This window comes from Drosophila elegans, unplaced genomic scaffold (genome assembly GCF_018152505.1).
Source record: "Drosophila elegans isolate 14027-0461.03 unplaced genomic scaffold, ASM1815250v1 contig_476, whole genome shotgun sequence".
Lineage (NCBI taxonomy): Eukaryota > Metazoa > Arthropoda > Insecta > Diptera > Drosophilidae > Drosophila > Drosophila elegans.
Window position 1 is genome coordinate 9,591,330 of NW_024545863.1, and position 22,039 is coordinate 9,613,368.

Genomic DNA, 22,039 nt, shown 5'->3' on the forward strand with positions numbered 1-22,039 from the left:
TCAAGTGCGACAAACCTTCTTCTGCTCGTTTAGACAACACCTTTCATACATGTATATACATACTCATATGAACTCGTATGCATGTACTCATGGGTACTTGGCAAACGCGACAACAGCCAAAAACAATAAAACGATGATGGGTACCGCTTTCGCTTATAGCATTTTTGCAAAAAAGTGAACAGGGGAAAAAGCCTTTCGGCAACCATCCGTGTTGGGGCTGCCTTATTTGCGCGGATGGCAAATTTATTATTTTTAAAATAAAGCGATATAAGATATTCAGATTTTTGTTATTGGCGAGGCTGCCGCAATTGTGCAACAAGCTGCGCGTTTCACGAGGATTTCCTATAAACGCGCTAATTTCCCGCATCAAATGTTGCGCATTCGTGTATAAAGTCGAATCCCAAAATTTACATACCTATGAAGGAGAGTGTATATACTTGGGACTCAAACTGACGGCAGTTCGCCTACTTATGCTAATTTAGCATGCAGCCCGCGTTGAATGTAAAGATTTTACTTCGATTTCTTTTGTTTTCTGTTTGACTTTTGCTTTGTCGCCCTCTTATTTCCCCATTTTTTTGGCTATATAGCCAAACAAGAAATTGGCAAATGCCGGGTCCTTGTGTAACTGCGGTGTGTGTATGTGATACGCCAGACAATGAACATCAGGAAGTTCCTGCTCCCAGTTTTTGGGATATCAAAAGCCAAGTGGAGGCGGCTTTACTTTGTCTTATTTACTTTGTCACACCTCTTGGAAATGTTCTGAGGGCCTGCCAAATGTGCTCACATTATGATTAGAACTTTGACAAATTAATTGGTTGTAACTTGAGCAAGGCAGATGGGCAGTAGAAAATCGGCAAAATTATTGCGAAAAGAACCCACAGATAAATAAAATAGTTTGCCTATAAAAGTGCGCGGCCAGAGCAAACTTTTTACATTAAATGTTGACGTGTTTGACTTACCTGAAAACTATGATTTACGTTCTTGATGCCGCACTCGAAATAACACAGATCCGATAGGTCAATATCGTCGAAAACATCGCTCTGTAAGTAAAAATGTTTGTTGGAAATATTAAAGGTCGGTCCATGAAGGGTTAAGATGGAAATTACAACCTTCCTTGCCACATAATATTTTGTATTTTGTGCCAGAAATTCCTTTTGCTTCCATCAGCTTCCTTGGCCTTTGGCTACCAAAAAAAAAAAACGTTGGCACTGAGCCAGGACGCAAGGAGGAAGACACAAATATACGTATATGGAATATTCCGCCTTGTCTTTGGCCTTAATAGAATGCTCAAAGCTAGCCGGCGGCTATTTTGATGTGGCTCAACTCTGGGCCGGCCTACCAACTTGTCTGCCCCGCAGGTCCTTCGGAAATTGAAATGGTTCACACACACAGGCCGGCAAATAAATGGATATTTACCAGCCAACAAAGGCCAGCCCAAACACATAATATATAAATGTGACAATGGAGGGCCGCCCCGTGCTCGGCGAAGCCGATGCCACCGATGCCACTGAGGCCCGAACCCCATCATGACCCTAAGCCCAATCTCGAGTCCGACGACCATCGAAACGCCAAGGTTTGTGTACTCAAGTAGTTTTGAACATGCCGAAAATTGGTTTTCTTTTGACTCGGGTTACTCAGAAAGTTGGATTTTGTTTGCGCCCTCCAAGGCAACAGCGAAGGCCGCCAGGTAGGCAAACAAGTTTTGATTGTTTTTATTATTTTGTTTTATTCGCCTCAATTCCCACATCAATTAATATTTGAGTATTGTTCTCGGCATCAGCCTGCGAAGGCTTTAAGTGGTCTAAAATGAATTTAATATTGCGACTTAGAGGTTAGCTTCCATTTCTCCTGTTTTCATACCTCCATAAATGTGTCTGCTTCTGAGACACACTTGTTTACTTTCCCTACACAGTCCTGGTATACATTATTTTTGTAAAGACAACTTCCCTAACTTTCAGGGTTCTGTTTTTGCGGAACTGAGTCAGTGGCACGTGGAGTACCTTTATTGAAGCCACCCTAAATCATATTATGACAGCCAAATACTGTAGCTTACGTTTCCTTTTCCAGGAACTTCCATGGGATACACCGCATTGATTTCGGTGGAACGTCCGTCGGTGTAATCATCATAAGTTGTTTTGGCACATAATTGATTGAAAACAAGACTATCACTCAAAACCAAGTGGATATGTGTGATGGTGCGGCTTAATCCGCGAGAGTGAGCACTACAATAATTAAACGTATACAGAGGCAGTCAAAAATCCCCGCAGATGAACTCAACCACTGTGAGCATGAGCTGAGAGAAATTACAAGAGATTTTCGGGTACCCACACTCAAGGAGGGGATCCCCCACCGCCATCCTCAAGCGCAGTGAGTTTGGCGCAGCAATCGGTAAAAATCAGCGAGTACTTTCATGAGTACTTTCGGCACTTACAAAGTCATTTCGAGCTTTAATTTCTGTTCGCTTTTCCCATTCCCTACAAAATGCCAGTTTTTTCACTTTTTTCTTCACAAAGTTTCGACCCAAAATTTTCAGATTTTGATATTAAAAACCGGGCAGATTTGTTCAGACTATATAATTTAACACTTTCTCTAAGATTGTGTAGTCAACATTTCCTAGACCTTTCCGTAAATAACTTTGCTCGTGTTACTAAAAGGTAAGTAAATCAGTAAAGACTCCTAATAGAGATGAAGGTCTTATAATTTTTGTGTCCAAAAGATTACAAATTGATAAAATCGAAACTTAATTTTTAAATTTACATTTTCTATTCAATAATATCAGCTCTACGAAATGTTTTTGTACAACAAAAATGATTTCTGCCGTCAATGTATAAATAAATAATAAAACAAGAGGCATACAATATTTTGAAACTAATTTATTGTTTTCTTAAAAATGTAATAAATTATTGGAAATTTACCAAGGGTATCACTTATTCTCCTTGACTTTTTTATAGCTTGAGTGCTCGTTTTTCGGAGGGATTTAGCTTTCCTGTTAAATTAAGTGGGCACAATCATTTTCCGCTTGAACAGATATCGCAAATCTTAAGCAGAATGGAAAAGCAGAAGCCCTGCTGCGGATCTCATTAAAAGCCAGCCAAACAAATATATTCGCTTGATACACAAGCGTATTTGATTTGTATTTCAATACACAGGGCAAGTAGAATCAATAAAATAGTTGTGGGCAATGGAATATGGAACGAAGAGTTTTTGAATATATTCGATGGTTCTGAGACACAGGACACATTAGGGAATTGGCATTCTCACCGGTCTCAGCTCATTTCAGCATTGGCGATTCCCCTGGGGTCAATCACAGACACATTAAGGCAAATTGCTAATTTTCTGTGTTATCAGCCTCGGTCCCCAGGCATTAACCCAACTTTGATTGCATTAAGCCGAGATTTTTCTTTTGCCCCGCGACCGACCGAAAACGGCCCCGAATAATCATTAATTTGCTCACTTTCAAGGGTCCGCGGTCCAGGTCCTCAAGCAAAAGTCCGCCACCTGGCGCACGAAAACACTTTCCCTGCCTTTTATTTTATTTTATTTTATTTCATTTCATTTCATTTCGCTTTTGCTTGTGTACAGCTTGCAGAAAAGTTTTGGCCGTTCATATCAATTTCTTTGCATTACTCGAAGCCATTTCATCTTCTTCCTGCGCGTGCCCATTTTTTGCTGGTCAAATCACTTAATGGCAAAAAAGAGCTGGCAGCCATTAGAATTTAGTGTACTTGAGGCGGCAAAGTGCTGAGTTGGGCGTTGAGATCCTAAGCCTCACTAATTGTGCGCTATTCGGAAGAGATTTACTTTAAGGAAGGCGAATCAAAGCAGTCTTATCGGTGCGGAAACTTAAAGAAAACAATCTCCTGGCGAACATCGATATCGGTATTGGATTGATGCCTTCACATCGAACTTTCGCAGTGCAAGTGCCAAGGAGTTCCGCAGACAAAGTTGTCCGTTTGAAATGTCACTTTGCAAACTTTTGTTCGCCATTGCATTCGAACTATTTGCAGGGTGGCGGGTCTGGCAAACATTAAAGACATTTGCCGCTGACTTTCCATTAGCTTTATATTTTGCGTTCTTCTTTGGAGAGAAAATTTCGCGAAGCAAATTGGTGCCAACCAGTTTCGGATCTAATTAGTATTAAATAGCTTTGGCTGCTCCTGGTACAAATTACGCTTGAGGGATTCCTCGGCTTGGGGTTTTTTGGTAGGGGGCTTTGAGGCGTTTTGGGGCGTGACGCAGGTATCTGCGGGGGCGTGCCACGTTTCATTTGTCGTGTCAAAGTGGCGCAGCTGGAAATTTTGACATTTTAATAGCATAACTTACCCGCCACACCCCGCAGCAAGCAGCAGCTCCCTTTTCTTCGATTTTCCCGGTACCACGCCCACCCAGTTATTAATGTGCCACAACATCGAACGTCGCCTGCTGTGCTGTCCTTGCTGAGAGGCACATTTAAATATTTGCAAAGTGTTTGTACCTTGCAAGAGACTGGTTCATGAGTCATGAGTCACGAAAGGTCATGTATTCAGATTATGATTTCAATTAATTTTGTAATGACGCAAATATTTTGTAACTAAAGTTCTTTGTTATATAAAAGTTTTAGTGTGCAGTAGATATACATACATACATCAACTCCATTAATAATTTTACTAAGATGAACAGATATATGGAATTATGTTCAAGATTTTTTTGGTGCAACATGTTATTTCTGTCCTAGTTTAAATATACAATTTCTAAATAAAACAATTTCACTGCGCTAAAGTTTTAATTTTAAGGCAAAGAAAAAGGTTTAAGTCCGAACGCCCAGACACTGCACCCAAAAAAATTGTCATAGAAACTAAACTATTGTTAAACTATGGGGTATGAAAACTTTTTCATTAAGATTAGCATTAAATTAATATCACGAAAGTAACAAAATTAAACTAATGTGGCTTAAAAATAGGCTTAATGAAACTTAAAAGTATGGGGGTCATATTATTTAGTATTGAATTACTGTCTGTAGCTTATTTTCAAGACACACTTGTTAAAACTAAACTATCAGATTTTTTTATGGCGTGTCTTTACTGGTTGAACTAAACAGTCTGGACTAGTAATTACACAGTTTTTATTTTTAATTTAGAATTCTCTTCGCTGTTTAGCAATATTGATTGTGCCGGGGCACTCAGCCAGTCAGCCCCATCATCCACACTGGCAATTACATGTGACCCACTCGTCGCAAAACGAACATTTTACCCTTGCATGCGTTTCAGGGGATGGAACAAAAGGCCGCCGGCAATTAGAGGAATTTAGAAGGGGGCGAGGACGCAGGAAGGCCGTAGCCTACTTTGAGGCTCGGTGTAATTTGTCATGTTCCTGCTACTGGGATAACAACTGTGACCCGATTACGGGGCTGATGCTAGAAAAATGAGGATGGGAAGCCGACGAGCTGTCTGACAATAATTGTGATTAATAGCGCTGGGGCGTCAGCGAATATTTTCTGGCCACTTCGATGCTTTATGCATTGAGGGCCAATGCAGCAAATAACAGTCACACACATTAAAGATACACCGCAGATAACCCATTGTGACATTGTAATGCTGATAGATATACATTTCGATAATATTAAGTAGGTAGGTAGATTGAGATTTATTGGTATATTTCAGCCACAAAAGTACCATGCATCAGTTGAACAAACTTTATTTTATTATATTGCAGACGTTGTCTAAAAAACACATTTTTGCACGCCATCATGAAAATATTCTTAAATAACTATTTGAAAGAACAAAATGGATCTACTTTTTACATTAAATTAAATTAAATCTTATCCTTAGAGTGCCATAAATATTTCGATTGCTTTCAGTTTGCCTAAATGATCAAAAAATAATGCATTTAAGAAAAAAAAAGACTGGTTTTTAGAAACATTTCTACAAAGTTCTCTTGTAGGTTAACAATGCTTCATGGGAAAGTTGAGAAAGACTACCACAAGTAGTTAAGACTTTTAATTTAATGAATAAATGTGTTAGCTCGCGGTTGTTACGCTTTTGTATGAAGTATACAAAGTTGTTAAGTTTCCGAACCATAAATTCAATGCCATTTTTATTTCTTCGGCAAGCAGCAAATTAATTTGCTAATTGCTTTCTGAATAAAGCTTTTGCGTTTTTGTTATTGACATATGCATGTTTAATACATTTCCCTTATGAACGTTATTGGTGTACAACAAATCCAACAGAATGGCGAATTCGAGCCGCTGTGCCGTGATTTATGCAACATAATTTATGAGTCTCGTTTTATGTTCCAAAAAAAACAACAGAGGCTAAGAGGAGATGAAAAAGCATGTGGAAATCCAACATTTTTCTGAGCCGCCTGGTGTGGGTTTGGGCGGTGAATCGGCAAAAACTCACATGACCTCCTTTTGGGCTTAATAATATGATGCTTTCCGTCCTGGACACACACAGACCTGCTTTCAGCAGTTTGATAAAAACCAAAAACGTTTCCGGCCATATAAGGAAGGAGATGCCGATCCAGCTGCCGCAGGGGCAGAAAATTTTAATACCGGCCTTGTCCACAATGAGGTCTCGACCCGCAGCCTAAAAAATGTTCATTCATTTGGGGAAAAAGGATAATTTTTTCTTTGCTGTCCCTGCCAAGACTGCACATTATAAATTAAACATTTATGATTCCACTTGTTTATTTTTGCTTTGCTTTAATATGCATGGCAAGCAGACAGTTAAAATTAAATGAACGGTGCTGTGCTCAAATAATATAATTTAATAATAATCATTTTTTCTTCCACAAACGAACGGAAAGTTTAGTCAGCATGCACTAATAAAAAAGAATTTAAACTCAAATATTCGAATGTAAATTTCAAATTTTAATGAAGGGCACTTTACCAAATGTGGTATTTTTGTTGCAGAAAGTGTATAAGTCAAAACGATCGGGCAACTGTATCATATATCTCCCATAAGAACAATTGGAAAAAAAGTAAAGCTTCGCTGTTTTTTATTTTATTTTTTTTAATATTCGGCCAGACAAAGTAATGGCTGAATATATCAGAATTATGGCTTAAATTTATTTAAAATCTTAGGACTATATGATAACGATCCCATTACCAAAAAAAAACAATTAAATAATTAGAAATTCGGTGATTTTCAATTTGTTTAACATAGGATTTGATTTTAATATAGATGTAGTAATGGTTTATTATTTCAGATTATTATTAATGTTGTAATTTTATTAACGATATTATATAACTCATCGCCAAACCATCACAGCTTCACTGCTTTATACTTTACTCGAGTAGTAGAAGGCAGCGTTTCCGACCACATAAAGTATATATATTCTTGATCAGTATCAATAGCAGAGTCCGTGTGTCTGTTCGTCTGTATGAACGTCGAGATCTCGGAATCTATAAAAGTTTATTTCAAAGCGGAGCCCAAAAATCGTGAAGAGTATGTACTGGCACTCTTAGACATTCCAGAAAGTAGAAGTTGTTATGACTATTGGTGGACACACAAATTTTCAAAATCGAATTACCTGCCTACTAAACAAGTACTGACGTCTTTAATCAAAACGGCACGAACTTATCTAAAGCTTTTATATTTTTTAGTTTTGAAAATTTTATAAAAAATGTCTTTTTTTGCTTAATTATGATGGTTAGGTCAAACAATTCAACATGATAGGCTCAAAAAAAAGACGTTATAAATATAAAGCAATATATATATGTGTAAATTAACTGTAGGACACATTTCTTGCTTGCTGGTAAAAGGTTTTTAAATATTTGAGAGCGTTAACTAATTTTATAAAAGTTTAATCCTAAAAAGACTCATAAATTTTCAATTTCTAATATAGCTACACTCAGAAAAAAAGGACTAGGAATTTGTACATTATTCCACAATAAAAAAAAAATTAGTTCCGAACGGGAAATAATTACAATTGCGATAATGGTCTTACTTATCTGCAAACGAATCGAGTTCCAGTTGTGAATTTCGAGTTGAAAGAAAAAAAATGTTTGAAGAATTTTATGCAACTGATTGATAAAAGTAAACCGCGTTGAAATCGCTTTATGACAAAGCGATTAAGATAGTAGTGCTTAATTATTTATTTATTTTTCTTATTAAAAATGTTTATAACATATCTTATCGATACTTAAGGTATTAAAGCATTGAAGTGATAATTAAGGATTTGTTTTTAAATTCTTGTTACATTATCATATTATTTGATCAACTTTTTTTTTGAGTGTAGGATACCATTTTTAAAATGAACGCAAAATAAACAAATTTTTCATGGTCTTAGAAAATTTATTTTCACAACGTTTTTAAAAATGTTTTTAACACTTTGACTGAGTGCACAAAATGGTAGTTACTTATGCTATGTTATGTCTTTTTGCAATAAACGATGGTGTTTACGAAGCCAGTACCTCGTTCAACTTTAGGCGACATTTACCATTAAAGCACAACACATAAACCACTTAGAATGAAAATATTCATAAAACTTTCATAAACCGGATGGTAAACAGTCCCAAAATCAAACCACAGACCGAACAGAAAGGAGCAGCTAATGGGAAAAAGCCGCAAGGATAACGCTTGTCGTTAATACCTCGTGATGGATTTATTTTCGAGCGTAAATCCTCGCATAAGTGTTGATGCCACGTAACCTGAGAGTGCCGGCCATCAATTTCAGCACCTTTCTAGCCCCCTATTTCTCGTATTCCCCTTCCAATATATTCGAGGGCCAGAGGGGCAACGGGTTGTAGGATCATCGAGGCGTTAATGATAACTGCTCCATTTACCTGATGTTTTCTGAAACATGTGCGGTGTGCGTTCGCAAACTTTTGCTAAGCTCGGTGTGCTAATCTGTTTTTTTTTGTTGCTTGAAAGCAGTTTAAAATTTGAAACCAGTCTACTTGTCCAAACAGTTTTTCAATTTGCATGCAAGGGGACAGAACATTTGGTATTTTTGGCTTAGTTACCAACTTTTCATCAAACATCAAAGTAAAAGTCATCGCCTGTTTTTTGGAAAAGGTTACTACATAGTTTCAGCTGCAGTCGACAACGATCCCGAAATGGCTTTTAGTTTGGACCAAAGTGGCAAATATATTAGCAGCCGACTAAAAATTCAATTTACTGCAGTTCCATTGATATGAGGCATGTGTAAGGACACTCGTCATTGGAAACTGTCAAGTAATCATTTATTTGAAAAGTATAGATTTTTTTGATAAAGTTTCAGATATCCCACGGACACATTAGAAGCAGAAAGTTTTGATTGATTTACGACAGCTCAATTGAAAATGTTGCCAGGAAAGATCTCCTTTTTCTTAACAGCTAAATCGAATCAAGTATATTTCGTCTCCACTAAATGGCCATGTAATTGACACATTACAGGGCACTAAACGAATTCTCCCCCTCCCTTATTCTGAGGTGTCACCCACCAAATCATTTTTTTCACAGCTTAGAAGGGAACTTTTTTGAAGGTTACCTATGGCAACGCTGGCCGGAAAGTCTAAAATGGCTTCGGCTTGCCCAGCGCCCTGCCACACAGATGATTCCCTCTCAATAAAAGGCAAAATGCGGCCTTTGTTGTGTCCCATTTTTAGCATTACCTTTGTCGGCAATCGAGCTGCTGGAGGAGGTGGTAAAAGTTGTCTTTGGGCCTACAACTTTTGGCTAAGCATTTCAAAGCAGCACTAGTGCTCAGCCCAGTTGAAGGCGAAATGAAGGGTAGGAAAGTACTTTCGACCTTTTCCTTCATTGCCTTTCACTCAAATTTACGCTTCTTTGAGTTTGACGCCGTTTTGTGCGTTTCTTAAAAGTTAGCTTTGCATGAATGGCGGAAATTTCGTTTAGTAACATTTTTGGAACAAAACAAGTGAAATGTGTATAAATTATAATGGAAAATTAATAAGGCAAGGCTTTCAACATAAAAAAAAAACACAGAAACTTGTAAAATATTGCCTGTTCTTCCAGCTATCAACGCATTGGCTGGATGAAAACATTGCAATTATTTAAAACCAGCACCTTTTTGCGCCTCAAGGCTGGACGTCAATTAAATATTCATGCGCCCCGTTAGCCGTCAACCCTTGTGCTGCTGGCAGAGTCGTTTCCAAATGAATCAAGTATGTAGGCTCCTATCCGGGCTGAGCCCCAACAATGCGATGCGATCCGCTGCCCATAATTGCTTTCCATTTAAAAAGATTTCTATCCGCTGCGAGGAATTAATGCGGTACAATAAATTTGAGTCGCTCACAAAAGACAATGACCTCGTCCTCTAACTTGGCTCGTGGCTCGTTTCTGGCCAGCGAACCGAATCTGGAGCCGGGACCATGATTGAGTCGTCCCAGTCTGCTGACCGGCCCATGGCCATTAATCAAGGTGAAATGTCAATTTAGTCACACATAACTCAAAATGAGATTGGTAATGGCAGTTCTGGCGTCGGTCCCTGGGTGGCCTTGAGTGTTTGGCAGTCATAAAGGTGCCATGGAAATGTTAATGTCGGCCCATAGAAGTTCCCCAGGAAACCTTGAAAGTTGGGGGATACCAAGGCGGAAGTTTCGCATTTCGCACACTGCACCGAGTGGTGGTCGCTAAGAGGGTTCATCGAGAACATTCTCCATTTGTTATGGGCACTTGTATTGAAATCCCTTAAATAGGACAATTCTAATTGCTTTTATATTTAGACATCTTTAGAGGTTTTAGAGGTTTTAGAGGTTTGTGAAGATTACTTCCTAATTGTAATATTTTTACCCTTGCAGAAGGTATTTTAATTTCAGTCAGAAGTTTTCAACGCAGTGAAACAGACATTTCCAATAATGTTCATATATTCTTGATCAGCAGCCCTAGTGAGAATCGATTTAGCATATTGTTTCTACGCGAACTGGTCTCACAGTTTTAAAGCTATCTGCATGAAACTTTCCCAAAAGTTGTTCCAGGTACGGATCGGACGACTATACCATATGGCTCCTATATGATAAATCGGGAAAAAATGAAAAATATTATACCTTTTTAGTTTGTCAAAATAGTTTTAGTTCCTCGAGATATGGTAGGGGGTAATTATTGCAGATTTACGATTTAAATTTTATTCAAATTGAACGACTATATCATAAAGAGCTCATGAAACAATCGGAGTATTAAAAAAAAATTAATGAACAAATTTTATTTTTTCTTTTGCATATAGAAATGTTTTCATAATTCAGAATTAGGGTTTTTATTTTATTAAAATCGGAAAAACGATATCATATAGCTGCCATAGGAACAATCGAATAATTGAGCTAAAAATCATAATAGCTTTAAGGTTTTTAAAAATCAAAATTAAGATGTTTTAAAGAATATTTATCTTAAGATGTCTTCCTATTGCAGGTAGTATATAAGTCGGAACGAGCCGGATCGGACGACTTTATCATATACACATTTTTAAAATCGAGCTATTATTATGAAAGTATTTGGCAATTCTTTTTTATTAGCAGCGGAGACCACAAATACTAACACAAAATTTAAAAGTGTATTTATTTAGTCGTTTGTTTATATCAGACATTTTGTATGTTGAAGGTGCGACCGACAACGCTTTTTTTACCTCGTTAAGAAATGTTTTTGTTTGAGAAGGAGGTGTCTAAAGTCGGGCAACCCGACTATATCGGTCCACTCGATTTTTTTTTTAATTCTTTTGGACATTGGAATGGTTAAATCGTTCCGTAACACGCTTTTAGATATAGTAAAATCAGAAAACGACACTATAAAGCTACCAAAGGATTGAAAATCATCATAGCTTCAATGTCTTTAAAGTTTATTATTCATTATTCAAGACAATTTCTATTACTTTAGGGTACCACTTGCCCTTTGCTTTCCCAAACTGAACAAATGTATTTCCTAGAATTGTGAGAGTACTAATGAGTATATGTTTCGCAGAATTCACCGCCTATGCAGTTTACGTATTGCATCACATTTCATTGCATAAGTTTTCCCGGCAGTTTTCGAGTAATAGCAACACTTCAGTGTCGACGTCACAAAGTTGTTGGTGTCGCTGTCTCCGCGCTTGGTTGTTGCCACGTTTTGTACAACATTTAGTACGCTTGTTAGCTTAATGCACCCTTGAGGCCGCCCCTCGAAATCCCCCGATTTGGACACATGAGCGGTGGCGTCCTCGGTTTTCTGAAAGCCTTGCGGTGGCTTTCCCTCTTGCATGTATTTAAATAAACTTGTATACTAGGTAAACTGGCTTGAGTCGCGGCGAAGACAGCGGATTCCTCCACTGACGTATTACGTAAGATTCATGAAATTAAAATGGTGAGTTTGCCTCGTGTGTGAGTGTGTGGTACATTTATTTAACGTTTGCGTACAACACAACATCTTAAAAGCAAAGTTTTTGCTCTTAGAGCAATTGCTAATCGATTGGTAATATAGAAAAAATAAACTCAATTTGCATGAAATTCTATCAGCTTAGTGGGGCGACCCCAGCGAATGTATAGCGACGAAAACTCCCGGGCGTTTCCTGCTTTTCCCGGGCTAGAAAAACTTTGCACCAAACAAAGTTGATCCTGCGGCCTGCATGCAGACAGGAGATTAGGCAACCTGAGGCATTTAACGAGTGAGTTGGACGCAGATGTCGACGACATAAATGACGGCTAAGCCTCCAAAGCATTATGATGATTGGGGATGCGGGAAAGGCCATCCCCTTTGCCCGAATCGAATTAATATAACTTCTGTCCCTGTGCGGCATGTGCCTTGTTGACGGGCCAACGTGTGGTATGCGTGATATTTCAAATGGGCACTAAATTGGATTTGTCCATTGTCCGTGTTGTGTGTATTTATGATATGGCTATCGTATTAATTCGACATGTTTTGCCTTTGACAGTCGTCCGAGAATTATTTGGCTGATTTATTTCGTTCGCGCTTGAATTCATCTCGTTCTATGTTTATATTAATTTCCGCCCCGCACAAGAACATAATATATCGTATGCGTCAGGTGTTTGTGTCCCCAAAAGCTGAAGATTATTCATGCACTCTCAATGCACCATCTCCACACTCTGTGGGGACTTAGCACAAAGACGCACCTAAATAAATATGAAATTTAGATAATAGCAAACGAGCCACGCAGCAACCTTCAGTGTCAATGATGAGCACATCTTCGTCATCTTCCCCGTCCCCAGCATCCTGCCTGCTCCCTTGTCACGTAGCATTGAATGACAAGAGAAATATAGAAATATACGTACTGTACACATCCTTACAAAGCGACACAGTCAAGGCTTTTATTCCGTTCACGTGCAACAAATGAACAAGTTCATTAAGTGCAGGATGTTGCGGGCGTGGTGATATGGGTCGGCCAGATGAGCAAGTGCGCCACTACTGGGTCGATGTTTATGCAGTCATTAAGGTCTGTAAAGCCGCTACAATATGCAAAATGAGTAGGCCCAGGCGGCGCCACATGCGAGGGCAACATTTATGCTGATTAAACTAGCGCCAACTGGCCGTAGCTTGTAGCACAGCGTATCAAGCACTGCGAGAAAAGTATAATGATATAAATAAACATGAAAGATTGTAACAGTTCGTCAAAACAGAAACAAAATCATTACCTTTTCGTTAATTTTTAGAAGTTGTTATATTTTCAACCAAAAGGGCATCGACTTAAAATATATTAAGACCAAATTAATACTTACATCTGCAAATTGTTTCTAACACTTTCTAAATAAGTAAGGAAACAAACTTCGACAAGCCGAAGTTCATATACCCTTCCAGCTATTAAAAAATTAAACATTCTTTAAAACATTAAAATTATGATTTACTTGCGTATATGTTTAAAAAAATTGAAGCTATGATGATTTCCAGCTCAGATATTCAATAGTTCCTATGGCAGCTAGATGATATCGTTTTTTGATTTTAATAAGTCAAACAGCATTTAAAAAAAATTACAAAATGGAAAAGTTACATTTCAAAGTGTTGTTTAGTCACAGTTTTAAGTCACATTCGTTCGATTTTGATAAAATTAAAACCGTAATTCTGAAATATTTAACCATTACTATCATATTTAGAAACCCTAAAAAAAAAACTTAAAAACAGTAAACTTATAAAGTTTTCCCATTTATTTTTCCGATTGTTAAAATGGGAACTATATGCTATAGTATAGAAAGACATCTTTAGGGAAAGCTTCATGCAAATAGATTTAAAACTGAGAGACTAGTTTGAGTAGAAGCAGACGGACAGACGGACATGGCTAGATCGACTCTCCTAGTGATGCTGAACAAGAGTCTATATACTTTATAGGGTCGGAAATGTCTACTTCACTCAGGTCAGAAGTTTGTAACGCAGTGAAAGAGACGTTTCCAATCCCATAAAGTATATATATTCTTGATCAGGATCAATAGGGGTGTCGATATAGCCATGTCCGTCTGTCTGTCTGTTTCAATACCGTTTGCGAGTATTATTGCTAGCGATCTAAAACTTTCACAGTCGGCCTAAAACATGTGTAAGTAGATCAAGTTTGAAGAGCGCCACGATCGGACGTTTATATCCTATAGCTCTTCGGCAAAGTCTGCAAGGGTATTAAAATTTCGGTTTTCCTGAAGCTAGCTTTTATCCTCGTTCTTTTCTTATTACGTTGCTTAAATATTAAGTTTTCAATAATTACTAAGTGCAAAGAGGCGACCTTTTATATATACCTATGTAAATCAGTTGTAAAGAATTTATTTCTTTGAAACTCGACACACTTATTTTGTTTATTACGTGGTTTGAATTTTAATTAAATTAGTTTTACTGATTTTATGAATTTTTTGATTATAACTCAAAAGAATTCTTTACATGAACACTTTTTGAGTGTGCGAATGCCGAAAGGAATTACATCCACGTCAGCTGGGTCTGACTTCAACAAAGGACTGGGTTTGAAACTGAGTCTGCTTTACAACAATTCCCCGGTTGCTGCTGCCGGATCGCATATCCTTCATCTTGTTGACATTTTTCATTTGGCTGCAGCTCGTCATTGCCGAACAGACAGTTTCTCTATTAGAAATTGCTGCCCTTAAGAGCCTCGAATATTAGGGGATGTCTCAGCCAGCATCGATAGAATTGTTCAATTAAAAAGATGGCCCAAACTATGGGCTCAAACAGATCTAACAAATGTTTATTAACAATGTTGTAATTAATAGCTTGTGTTCATTTTCTTAAAATATGTCACTCAAATGGGTTTAATAAAAAAAACACCTCTTAACGAGGGAATGAAGTCGTAACGATCGCAATTTTAAAATCCGACGTTCCTGATAACAAATTTTGTGGCGCATAGTATCTTGAATATAGTATTGGCTAGAGGAGGGCCCTGGACGTTCAAGTTCAAGTTGGCCAAGTTGTTAGCATTATGGATATCACGATATCCCTAAATTCGCTTATACTCATGATATTTAATACATTTCGTTTGCATGCTGAACTTAGTTTGTTTATGCAGTTTGTTAAAATAGCACATGTGGCTGCCTTAATTTTTGTAGTTTTAGACCCATATCAGCCCATCGATTTAGCCCAACAACTGGAAACAAATGTATGTCCCTTTTGTTCAAGTTTTGGCACGTGACATTGAATGGGGCATGTGTGACCTAACTGGGTTTGTTGTCATTGGGTGTACATAAGGACGGTCCAAAAGCACAGCTTATTCCCACCCCTAATGTGGTATAATTTAATGTACAACAAAGTAATTCGACCAAAAGTTTTATTTTAAGCATTAGGTGTTTTGTAAAGTTTTTAATAAGATTCATTTGATTTGTGCCGCAAAAATCTGAATCCCATTTCTACCCATGTCAACCTTTAGATTTCGTCACATTATGAGTCAAAAAATAGAATGTGTAGATTGAATTATTAATTCAGAAGATGGAATATCAGGGAAGGAGACATTTCCGATTCTCTATAGTCCATATATACAAGCTATTGTTATGGGATGAATATATTTTATAGCCCTCATTTTTCTGACATTCTATCAAGTTTATTTGAGCAGTAACGTTAAAGTTTTTAAACGGTATTTTTGAACACTACGGTGGTAAATAAAAAAAAAAACATTTTCTTTCTGACAAATATTTTCTAGTAGGACCTTCACATTTCCATACAAACTAAGACCGCCCAAGTGTACATAAATTACCCAAAACCTTTTTAAAAGTAAGGCAGCAAATAACGTCAATAATCGACGGTTTCGACAAGAAATGTAAGAATCACATGCAAATTGAGCTTATGATAAATGTGTTCTTAATTTTAATGCTTCTGAAGCCTGCTGTTATGTGACAGGGTGGTTGTTAAATTTGATCTGTCCTTGAAATTTCTGTTAGTTCTGAGTTAAAAATTGATAGCAATGAAAATAGTAATAAATTTCTTGGAAGACTACGTTTGACACCATTATAAAAATTGTAAGAGAATGCCTGCACACCTGACTATGTCCACATTTGTATGCCCCTTACTACCCTTACCCTTGACCCCTTCAAAAAGCCCATTTAAACTTTCGACCTTCGTTACAGGGCCTTTGTTGCTAATTCTAGAGGCAAACCAAATGGATTTCCAAGGTTGTGGTTTCGCTTATGAAAATTTAATCGAGATTGCAACGAAATAGCTTGAAAAAATGCAAAGTTTCAGACTGTTTACCGAAGGTAAGTGTCCGACAGATGACGTCACATAAAGCATTATGTGGTTAAATGGCAGGCCAACTGTTTTCGTTTTCGCTTAAAAATTTAATTTTAAACGAAATGAGCACGTTGAATATATAAAATACATTTTATATTATTTTTGTTGTTGAGGATACAAATCAGAAGTTTTGGTTGTTATGACTTTAATTGTTTTTGAGTAATTCAAATGTTTCATTTATTATTAGTATACTGGTAAAAAAATACACAAATACTATGTACTTAATTTAAACATTTATCGCTTTAATTGCGGTTATTAGGTATTTTAAATATGAAAATATTAATACATTATTATTTTTAAAGTTGTGTAATCGAACATTTTTTTATCAAATTGATTTTAAACTGAATTAAATTTAAACTAAATATAAAAATCTATTCAAATCAAATATATTTACATTAAATTATGCAATATAATATGCATTTTATTTAATGTTATGATTTAATATTTAGTTTAATTGTGTATACAATTTTGAATTTAATAGTCTGGTATTTATTTTTAATATTCCACTTTTTTATCAGTGTAATTCGGCTTAATAGCTTTTTAATGTTTTGAGTTGAAATGGTGATTCTTTTCCGGGTATTACTAAAGACGGTATTATAATTTCAATTAATAGTATGCAACACAGTGAAGAAGACATTATAAAGTATTATGCTGAATTGATGCTGCTCCTGTGATGTGATGAGAGTCAATTCAGCCATGTCCGTCTGTCGGCCTACAGTCCGCCCATCCGTCCACCTGTCCATCAATTCGTCTGTCCGACCGTTTCTACCGAAAACTAGTCTCTCAGCTCCCATATATGCAATAAGAAAATAAATACAAAAAATTAAAACTGTGTACTATTTATATTTATTTGTTTAATGGTTTCATTCAATAAAAATCGGACAACGACGCTCTATAGCTTACATAGGAACAATCCAAATATTTATCGGAAAACATTTTCAAACTTTTATAGAATATTTTATTTTAAGGGTATATAAACTTGGCTTTCCGAAGCCTTCATAATATCTTGGTTTAATTTACGAGCGGAACTATATGTAGGTAACAGATATTTTTAAGAATTTGTCATATTTTTTCAATGGTACAATCTTTTAATGCTGGGTTCAGAAGAGCCATGAACCGAGAGTGGATCACATCACCACGCTCGTCCGATTTTTGTCGGTATACTTATTGTCCTCCTAATCCAGCTTAGCAATAAAATGCGAACATGATTTGTAAATTTAATGAGCCCACGGGTCCTAAAGAAAATTGGCTGATAAGAAAGAAAGAGAAAGCCGGTTTTACATGCATGGGACCATAATCTCCTGGCAAACACACGAACACCTGGACACATGACACTGAATACGGAATACCGAAAGGACGACCAAATGGCAATGTGCTATTGTCCACTGCTAACATTACAAGCGTTATTCGAAGGGAGCGGGCCGCCATGTAAATTTTTCAACACACTAAACACAGCAAACATTTGCACACGGCCGCAGGACATCATGCTCAATGTGTGGGACACGCACAAGCCAGGACAAAAGTGCTGATAGCATTCGCAGCACGCAATTATTTGCCACTGCGAAGACAGCTATATATATATATATATATATATATACTAAGCAAAAATATAGATACAAATGGGTTGATTAAAAAAAACGTTCTCAATAGGACAACACTTTTCTTGATAAGATATGTTGAAAATAGGAAAACAAGTTTATTTTAAATTTAAAAAGCATCTTGATCCCAAACATTTACGGGCATCGACATCCGATGGCTATACCGGTAATAGGGCCTACGAATCCAAAGTTCCTCAGTCTAAACTAAAAATCGTTTTTTTCAATTTGTTTGCCATTATATATTCAGGGATCTCCTCAATTTGCCGATTACCTCGAGGCTACCTTATTTTTTCTTATTATTTTACAGTTTTGATTTTAGTATATTATTTTAGTATAATAAAGAACACAAATTTGTTAAACGCCAAAATGGCGTACTCTCCTTCCGAACACTTTCAATGCTGATGACGGATCTGTTTTTACGTTTTTATTCCGTTCATTACTTAAAAAACTATTTTTATCAGGAATAAAGTCCAATTAAATTATTTGGTGCTAAATTTTGTTTGGTGCTAAAATTGTCCTTTTTCTAAAACTGTTTTTTGTACAATGCAATGGAAAAATAAAAAAAGTTGTAGCGAAACCTGGGCTTTGCAAAATATTCTGTAATAACTTAGTTTTGGTAAATGTTAACTATTTGAATCGGATAATTATGGTTAATGATTCGTTGGTCATGTTTAAGTAATACTTTTAACTATTGAGCTTAGTACAAATATTTAGCTTGCTAAAATATTTACCTAAATGTAATCGGTTATGAGTATAATTTATTTATTTACCTTAAACGTACTAAGCTTAATAAAAGGAATGTTTTCTTAAGTGTAGAAGCGCCCTGCTCGCTTCTAGTATTATCAGGACACCAGGATAGTAAGTCCTGCAGTCCATTATCGAGCAAAGCTTACTCTTGTATCGTTTTCGTCATAACACCTTTCTCCCGTTCCCTGCCCCTTTAAATTTTAATTCCACTGGTCCCGAGATAGTCACTTTGGCTGATTGCTTGCCAGCCTCTTGTTGCCTTTTCATACGCATATGCTTTTCTGGGATGGCTTTGCATAGGTAATTAGCCAGAAAGTGCACCGCTCGCCATTAGGGGAACGAGCTCAACGAAAAGTTGACCATTCACAACCAGACATCACCAGGCTCAGAGAAAAGGTCAGTGCTTAATCGATGGGGTGGGGGTGTGCTAACTGTTCGAAGTCAGTTGAGGATAGAATTATACAGGTTATAGCTGGGAGAAGACAGAGCACCACTCTATATATCAACGTCTGTTCAGATAAAGTTTAAATAAATGTATTGTGCCCCAATCTAAGAGAGCTCAACTAGCGCGCATTAATTAAATTAACCAATTAAAAGTTTTGGCAGTCTCGCAAATCTCCACATACAAATGTATTTGTTCCAGAATTAATTCGAACGAAAGCCGTCGGAATCTTTGGTAAGCCCCGGAAAAATGATTTACCCTAAAGCGGTATGGAAACGAAAATAAAATGGAAATGGACTCGGGCTTGCGAGCTGCCTAAACTTACCCCGAAAAACACACAGATTATTGATTTGGCGGTGACTTAGTCGTTTAGTTTATGGTTTTTGGAACTGTTGATTCTTCGGTTTACGGCTGAAAGTTCTACTGTCTCTTTGGCTCACATCTTGCGAACTCACACACAAAACTGGAGGCACTGAAGGCTTAATAAGCTCTCCTTACCGACGCCGCCCCGCGGGGATTAACCAAAATAACTGTTTAATTGTGATTATGAAGTTTTATCAACACTTGTCGCAAATTAATTTTTTTTAACTGTATCGATGTTGAGTTTCATTGGCGGCTAAATAATTAATTAGTCGACCTGATAGGCCCTCTCCTCGGCTTCTTCTGGTGTTGATGATACTGGCGATGTTGCTGTTTATTTCGCTGTTGCTGAGTTGTGGCACAATGCTTCGTTGAGTTTGAACTGAGCTGACGTCCTGCCAAACAGTCGCTTTTATTGGCCCTCCGCCGAAACTCACCACACACAGACATGCTGGCTGCCAGTCTTTCTGCTCCTCACCATCTTCCTGCCATGCGCTTAAAAGGATACAAATATTTACAGGTACGCTCGGGTCCGGCGGAGGGAGCACTGCTGAAAAAGCTTTTGTGGCACTGAGAAAAACTTTGATTTCCTCAATGATAGTTTTTATTAAGTAACTTGTGAACAAAAAAGTTTTTTTTAGGAGTCTTCAATTTAAGTTAAAAAGTACAATAAAGCTCTTATATAATATTATTATTATATTTATTTTTACAGCCATAAAAAAAAAATACTATTACAAATTTGAAAGTTGATTAATTAACATGTTTTATTTTACCTATTGACTTTCGACTTAAAATTTTTTCAATTTTAATTTCAATAAACTTCAGAGAACATGACAACCCTATGCCCAGAGCTTTAATACTCTCTTTCGCAAAAAGCTTTCACGTGTCAAAACAAAACGCACACGCCAAAGCCCAGCATCCCCATAATTTTGCGTGGAAGCGCGCACATGGCCAAAAGCCGAGTACTACAACTTTACAACTGTGGTGAGTTTTCCCACAAACTTGTTTTTCCAGCATTATATGCCGAAAAGGGACTCGCGGCTGTAGGCCAAATGAACGAGGACGAGAGAGAAATATGTGCCGAAGGAGCGGACTAAGGAGAAGGCTGCGATGAAAACAATGCAAACAAAAATTTGCGCTTTTACGAGCAGCACAACCATCATCAACATGAGCATCACCATCAGCTAACAAAATCCCAACCCCTCAAAATGCCTTTCCTTTTTACCAACCCGCCAAAGGCTTATCCCTTTTGTGCCTTAACTTAGGACTGTCTTAGGTTTGGCCGCGTACTTGTCTGGCACGCGTAGTTTGCTCTGCCGCTCTTTTTTTGTTTGGGTTTTCCAGCTTTCTATCGTGCCCTTTTTATTTTAGTTCACTACGGCAACAAATTGCCCAACGTTTAAGCCACTTGGGCACAACATCGCGTATGCGTAATTATAATTGAAATTTCGTGCCTACGCTTAATGAATTCGCAGGCACTTTTCGGGCAGCCAAAGAATGCGAACGCCGGTGATATTAACCTTTTAATAAAGCGGCACCTAAAGGTCTATTTATTGGGCATCAAAAAGAATTTTTAATCAAAATAAATGTTGGCGGTTGGTTTTACTTCCCGGCGCGCCAGTCGGCCTCTAATGAGGCTAATTATTTGGGCGGCCAAGAAGTCCATGGCAACCTGTCATTACATTACAAAATACCTAGAGTCAAAAGCCGGGAAAAGGTAACACTACGTGTAGTTTTGTAGACGCCCTCGACTTGTTGCACAATGGAGACGCGTCATTGGAGCGCCAAACAAGGCCATTACGCATTCTAATGCTTCGCATTGTGCTAACATGAAAGCCATACGTAATAAATTCCTAGCTCTTTCATAACGCAAAACTGGGCGCTGAAGGGTCTCGTACCGTTCTCAAAGCTTACGAAATAATTGCAATTTACGCTCGAAGCGTGTTTAGATGCTGGATTGACGTCAATCGCAATCGGATGAGATGCAATTGCAGGGAACTAGGAACTAAGTTTTGAATTGAGGGGAATTCAGTTAAAATGAGTTGCGTAATCTGTTTAAGACTTCAGCACCCGATGGCATTGTTTCTAGCCCGAAACTTGAACTGAAGACCAGCCATAAATAATTGATTTACCAGGCAATTAGCTTCGTTAACGTGCTTAATGGCAGGCACGCCGCAATCGAGTTCATTTGACATTGACAGGGGAGGCGGTTCGATTTATTGAGTCACTAAAAGCCACTGCAATCAGGCCGCGACCTTTGGCCCCAATATTGCCACCGAAAA

At 37.5% G+C, this 22,039-nt stretch overlaps 1 protein-coding gene across 10 annotated transcripts in view; it reads right to left on the reverse strand.

The window, feature by feature from the left end:
* LOC108141085 (diacylglycerol kinase eta) overlaps positions 1-22,039 on the reverse strand; it is a 55,308-nt gene that overhangs the window by 21,896 nt on the left and 11,373 nt on the right. For 8 of the 10 annotated variants that reach the window (XM_041709216.1, XM_017264267.2, XM_017264264.2 and 5 more), the window contains exon 3: positions 960-1,040. In XM_041709216.1, the coding sequence (XP_041565150.1) occupies positions 960-1,040 (81 nt within the window). Of the gene's footprint in view, positions 1-959; positions 1,041-2,431; positions 2,553-22,039 lie in introns of those variants that run through there. The other 2 variants (XM_041709218.1, XM_041709217.1) reach the window with 2 other exon arrangements.